This window comes from Egretta garzetta, unplaced genomic scaffold (genome assembly GCF_000687185.1).
Source record: "Egretta garzetta isolate BGI_Z169 unplaced genomic scaffold, ASM68718v1 scaffold51, whole genome shotgun sequence".
Taxonomy (NCBI): Eukaryota; Metazoa; Chordata; class Aves; order Pelecaniformes; family Ardeidae; genus Egretta; species Egretta garzetta.
Window position 1 is genome coordinate 3,494,075 of NW_009258549.1, and position 6,588 is coordinate 3,500,662.

The 6,588-nt window shown below is 49.7% G+C and overlaps 1 protein-coding gene across 1 annotated transcript in view; it reads left to right on the forward strand.

Moving 5' to 3' along the window:
• The window catches only part of CACNA1I (calcium voltage-gated channel subunit alpha1 I), a 169,214-nt gene extending 163,842 nt beyond the window's left edge, over positions 1-5,372 (forward strand). Inside the window, exons 33-36 of the mRNA XM_035903190.1 lie at positions 1,580-1,696; positions 2,081-2,246; positions 3,111-3,319; positions 4,971-5,372. Coding sequence (XP_035759083.1) covers positions 1,580-1,696; positions 2,081-2,246; positions 3,111-3,319; positions 4,971-5,372 — 894 coding nt within the window. The remainder of the gene's footprint in view (positions 1-1,579; positions 1,697-2,080; positions 2,247-3,110; positions 3,320-4,970) is intronic.
• Positions 5,373-6,588: the final 1,216 nt, after the last annotated feature.

A 6,588-nucleotide genomic window follows, 5' to 3' on the forward strand; every position in this document is an offset into this window, starting at 1 on the left:
GGTTCAGTGAAGAACAGACTATTCTGGCTTTTGTTGAAACCCTTTTTTATGGATGGAGAAGGTAGTCGCAGATGTTATCACATTTCACGCTCGTGTCTCTACGAGCGCAGCTGTAAGGCTGTTCTGGTGTAACAAGCACTTAGGCGAGTAATGGATGAGTACGCACATTAAGTGGGACTGAATGAAGACTGCGTTTCTTTACACAAGTAGTTGCTGACTGGTGGCTGTGTAGTGTGCTTGACATAACTTCATTGCGGGCTCTCTGGTGCGCCTGCGCTCTGAGCAGCAGTTGTTGGTTTTGGGCTCTCTTCATGGTTGAACGGCACCATGTTCCTGTGTCAGAATAATATCCCAAATAAGGATGTCATTTGTGCCCTTTATTTAAATCCAGCTCCGGTTTTCCATCCTGTTTATTCAAAGTGTGTTATCCCTCGGATGGAGACCTCTTCCAGTCTCCGGCATTGGCACAAGCCACTAAACTCCCAGCTCGAAGGAGTCATCTCTCCAAATGTTCTACCTGCTCTTATAGCACAAAAGCCGTACCCGCCTCTTGCAAACACAAACACAGGGGAGGACAAGATAAAGGGCCAGGAAGCAAGCTGTCCTGACTGAGACAACTCAGAATACAGCTCTCAAGAGTCAGGTGCTGGTCGTGGGAACTGGTGGGACTCTAGAGACCAGTGATGGAAAGCCAAGCACAGGAGGGACAGAGTAGCTGCTTAGGCTCCTAGAAAAAGGAGATGCTTTTTGGGCATTGTGGGAAAGAGATGTTAGGCAGGGGGGAATTGAAAGCTTGGAAGAAAGAGGATGGGAGAGGGGCACATGTGGTATGAAACAGGCCAAAAGATGAAGCAAGGTCAGGCACAGGACCGGAACAGAGCTGAGGCTCAAGGATGAGAAAGATGCAGTAGTCAGACTTGGTTTCAGCAAGCAAGAGAGCACAAGTATGGGTGGGACGGAGGGGCGAGTTTAGGGATGAAGAGCAGGGTGGGAGACAGTGTTAGCTGAGGTCTTGGGTAGGTTAGAGGTGGGGGGAGAGGGAAGACACAGGGAAGCTGGAAGAAAACAGGGTTTCAGTGATGAAGGTAAGAGAATATGAAAAGCATGATACTGGCATGGACTGCAAGAGGCATGACTCTCCCTGGAATGAAAGCACTTTCACATTTAAGCAGGGCTGTCCGTGGCGCCTTCAGAGAGAGGGGTCCATTCCTCATCCCTCAGCGCAGCAGACTGCCTTGTCACCGGCCTGAGGGAGCCCTCTCTCCACCTGCCTTTACTTGCAGGGCCTTGTGCCAGCCATATCACTGGGACAGATTCAGGACTCCTTTCTCCAATTCTGGCACTAGAGGAGCATGGACTGTTGGTGGGCTGCTTGCAGATCATACGTTCAACCTTCCTTAAAAAGTGGATTCTCCGGCCCAGACCAGGTCTGGGTTAGGCAGTACCTGATGTATCCAAGGATTATAACCTAAAATTGATCTTGGGTCTACAGGCTCTCACTTATCCACCATTAACAGTGTGACTGCTTGAAATGTGGATGCCAGGCATGACCTGTGACAGTTCCTTTCCCTTCCTGCAGGTCCAGCTGGCCGAAATGGAAGCATTATCCCTCAACTCAGACAAGTCCTCTTCCATCCTTCTAGGAGATGAGTCAGACAATCACAGCACCTCTCAGCTGAGTCCTAAGGAGATCAAGGTTAGCCCCAGGCAGTCATGGACATGTTGCACTATGTGCTGTATTTCTGCCCCTGCTCATGTGATGTGTTCTGTATTTATCCAAGTGTCCCTGCTGAGGAATATAAATTCTGGTCACTTTTCAAGAGCTTCTCCATAGAGACATAGCACAGAGAAGGATCTGAGGAGAAAAAAGGGACGTATGTTTTTGAAAGTGTTCTTCACTACTGTCAGTAACTTCCTTTGCATGAGCCTAAATTTAGGGGATTGGGGCTGGAAACCTGAGCATCTCTTAGCTAGCTTGAGGGTATCTTCAGAATCAGCCGTTCCTGAGACTTTGACAACTCTGCTCTCTCATCTGCTATAGATTTCACAAGGGTTTGTCCTCAATTATTTTTTCCAGCAGGATGGCCAGGACAGCCCTGACTCAAATGGAGTAGGAGATCTGGGGGAATGCCTGCTCCCAATATCCAGTGCGGACGGCTCTACAAACCCGGACAGTTTCCTGTGTGAAATGGAGAAAACTTCTTTCAACTCAGTCCAGTCTTGGCTAAAGCATGAAAATACCAAAGGTGAGCACAGGTCTCATCATTCCCTAGGTCTGCTGAAAGTGTGGGTTGGTTCAGCTCATCTGCCTTTCTCCTGCCTCTTCCCTGCCAGGAATGGAATTAATCTGATGTGGGGTTACACTAACTAGGAATTAGATTTCAGTTTGCCAGCCCTCAGGAATGGGGTGAGCAGCAGTTCCTTCTTTTGCTGCTAGATCTTATGTCCTCCCTCAGACTTGCTTACATGAAGTATCATGAAACAGCTGATTCCCATTCACATTAATGCATCCATGCACAGTCAGAGAAGAGTGGGGACAGCCTCCCCCTCGACATCCCAGCTGGATGAACTCTGCTCGCTTGGCCTGGTAAAACGTTGCTGCTCCCTGAGAACCAGGCTCCTCAGGTACAGGTTCAGGGAACTGTAATACATGTTTGCCCTTGGAAGTGCTCCAGTTCTACTCTTGAGCACGCTCTGGCCTCCTGTGGTCCCCAGGTTTCCCAAATCACCGGCTTATTTATCTCCCTTCATCCCTTGCCTTGCCAATCTGGGGTGAAAGTCCTCTGGCAGTGATGCATAGTGGAATCAAGGCCTTACGGCTCGGCATTTCTCTGTGAGAGCAGCAATGGGAGAGCCAAGCTGGGTTCTGAGCTGAGTTAGACCTTCTGGTGCAGGTTTTGGTCCTTGTGTAGAAAGTGGGACCCATGGTGTGAACACTAGACTGAGTCTTCTTGGCCCAGGGGCGTGTGTTACTAAATATCCTCCATACACTGGACTTGCAAGGCCCTCGATGTAACAGCAGCAAAGGCACCAAAACAAATCGGAGGAGTCTTCATTTTTTTTTTTTTCTGTTTCTGTTTTCCTCCCCAATTCTTTTGGTGCTTTGTCAGTCCCTCCCAGTCCCTTCTCTCCAGGTGCGTCTTGCCCTCTGTTACCTGTACCAGCAGAATTTTTCCACCCAGCCATCTCTGCCACCCAGACAGGACCCGAGGAAGTCTCATGTCCACGCAATCTTCCTAAGATCTCTCTGCAAGGCTCATGGGCATCACTGAGATCTCCGAGTGTGAACTGTTCACTTCTTCACCAGGTGAGGAGCCCCGCTTCCCTCCGCTAGGAAAGCTTGATCTTCACATCGCACCCAAACAGAGGGGGCTGAATGGGGAGGAAGGCAGAGGAAGGAAAGAGCCAGCTGTGGTCAGGGGCTGGGTGGCTTGGATCTAACCTGTTGGAGGAGCACAGTGGACTGCAGAGAGCAGGAAGGTTGGGGAGGAGAGAGGGTTGTATAACAAAGGGGTGTTGTATAGCTCTCACCCCCTGAAATCATATATTCTTCTGCTTTGGGTCAAAAAAATAGTTTGATGGCTTCAGCTAGCCCCACATGAAGACATTAGCCAGGGAGATGGCAGCCACACGGCCACCTCAGCTCCTCTTAGCCCCCTGACACTGGATCACAACCCTGCCTTGGTTGGAACAGGCTTGTCCCCACTTACCTCCTCCACAGCCCTTCATGCCACATCCATACACTGTGTCCCTGAGCTCGCTGTTTTCCCCTGCCCACTTAGCTCTCACATCCCAGAAAGGCGCTATCTCTTTCTGAAAAGGCAGCTATTTCTCACTAATGAAAAAGAAGAATAAAAATGTCCCTGAAGAGCAGAGGAGGCAGAGATGAAAGTCCAATAGAGATCCCTGTTATTGTTCTTGGAAGATACTCCATGAACAATTCCTGTTTGAGGAGTACAGGGACACTCTATCCCAGACAAACTAAAAAATAAAAATAAAGTCATGTGTTATCTAGTTCTATGTGACAGACACTGTTGGCACAATACAAATATGTATAAATTCACCAGGGATAAATTTAGCCTCAAACCAAGGCCGCTGAGTTGTGGCATTGAAACTTCTGGTATAGGTTTAGACATGAAGAGAAAGAGCTCTGGAGTTGGCACACCGCTGGGGCAAAAGTGCTGAAGGAGAAATTGGTAGACTGTGTTGAATGGCTCTGGTTCAGAGACCACTTCCAGTCCTACATCCGTCATTCCCAGTGCTGTGTCCTAGGGATGATCGCATAGCACAGAGCAATTTCCTAGGAACAACTGAAATGCAGCTTAACTAGCTGAGCACTGTTACAAGGAAATTAAGGCTGTTTCCCCTTCCTGCTGGAAGGAGACCCCACCTTTCTGCCCTAAATACCATCATGGCCACTAGCGCTGGTCGAAAGAATCGTGATGCCTCTCTTCTATCCCCAGACATTGCTAATTTTTTAATGAGAGGAGGTCCACGTACAGGGCCTGAGGTCTATGTACAGAAGTCCCCTGATTTCCAGCAAGCTGATGGTTTTGATGCATCCGCATCCAAAGCGGCAGGTTCACAGGGAAGCTGAGAGCAGGGATCTACAGGGAATCTTGGCCCCGCTGCCTCCTGCACTGCCAGTGGGCAGGGACAGCCTGGCAGCAGGGGCTGCAGAGCTCACAGACCCACCACCCCCTTCCCTTTGGTGGAGTATTTCACATGGCAGGGGAAGATTCACCCTGGAGCAGAATGAAATCAGAGCTCAAAATATTGAAACCTTTCCTCCTCCAGGAGGGTTTTCCCTGGGCAAACCGAATGGGTTGGCGCTTTGTAGCACTGCTCAGGTGGTTTGTAGCTGCCATCCCCATCAGAGGAGGGAGAGGAATTGGAGTTTCTCCCTTTTTTCTGTAATTGTGGCTAATTGGGGTTTATTTTCACACCCCTTCTCCCCAGGCCCCTGAAAGCGATACCTCGCTGGACAGCCGGAGCAGCAGCTCCCTGGGCAGCGGGGGGTTGGCAACAACAGTGAGCCCTCGGAGCCCCTCAGCAGCCTCTCGCTGACCTCCCTCTTCTCGCCCCCGCCGCCGGGGCTGACGCTGGTGAAGAAGTGCAGCAGCACCAGCAGCCTCCACGCCAGCCCCTTGCCCCGCCGCCCCACCGCCCACCACGCCAAGCCCTTCTACACCGTTGACCCCCGGGGCTTCCTCTCGATGCCCTCCTGGGTGACGGACTTCTGCAAGGACACCCCATCGCCTGGGGAAGGAGAGGAGCCGGATGGCCCTGGCAGACTGGGGACAGGGGATCGCAGCTCCCCGCTCCCGTCTGAGCTGGAGCTGGGCGACGGAGTCAGCAAGAGGAACAGATGAGGGTCCCTGGGGCACAGGGAGGGAGCGTTTGGCCGCCGGCATGGGGAGCGTGTTTCACTAGCGTCTCCTCAGCAGCAATTCCAAAGGATTTGCAAGAAAAAGAACCAGGCAAACAAAAATTTATAAATATATATATATACATAAATATATATATATATATATATAGAATAAATACTCTGGTACCGTACCTCAGAGGCGTGGGAGAGTGCAAGCAATACGGGAACAGTCCTGCCCGAGGGCAAGACCTGGACCATCACCGCAGAGACTATAGTGACAAGAAAAGGCCATGGGGCTGGGAGGGATGGGACCTTCCAGCCAGGTGACTGCCGTGTGGCAGCTGTTTAGTTATATACATATACATATATAGAGAGATCGATTTATTTATTTTTTTTACCGAGAGATTATGAATTCCAGAAAGCGCTAAGGAGGAACAAGCAAACGGGGGCTGAAGGAGGTGCTATGCCAAACAAGGAGGGCGGCGGGGGCGAGGGGAAGGGAAGCAGGGTGAGCAGCAAGGAAAGAGCATCTGGGGTTTGCCTTGCCTGTTTCTGGGAACTTCCTTATTGTCCATGCTTCCATTTCAGACATTAAAAATTGTGGGCCAGATTTTCAGGTCGAGCGTAAATTGGCAAAACGCAATTGTGCGCTTCTGTTGATATAAAGCAGCGGAGCTCTGGCTTGAGGTGGGTTCGTGCTGATTTACAGCAGGTGAAAATCTGGCCCCGGCAGCAGGGAAAAGCAAACAGCCACGGAGCAAGGGAAATGTTTTGAGGTGAAAAGCCTTGCTTTGAAGGGAACGTGTGAACACAGTGGGCATGCTCATGGGAGGAGGGGATAGAGGCTACGTGGCATATTTTTGTTGTTGTTTTGTTGGTTTTGTCGTTTTCATTTTCCAAAGAAAGAAAATGCTAAGGGAAGAAAATTACAAGATACATGGGGAAATTTGGAGCGGGAGAGGCAGGATGTAAGGGGACAGGGAGGTAAAAAGGGGAGAGGAAATTGAACTTTTCCCCCTTTAATTTGCAGTAATTGTGATATTTTATTTTAGAAGCCCAAAAGCGCAAAAATCATCTCTAGAGAAACCTATCTGTTATTTTTGTATCTATAGCTATATATATTAAAAGAAGACAAAACCTAGAATTCTAAAAAAGACAAATAAAAGCAAAGGGGGCTTCAACAATGAAAAACATAGTCCCCTGGCTGAGGGCTAACCCTG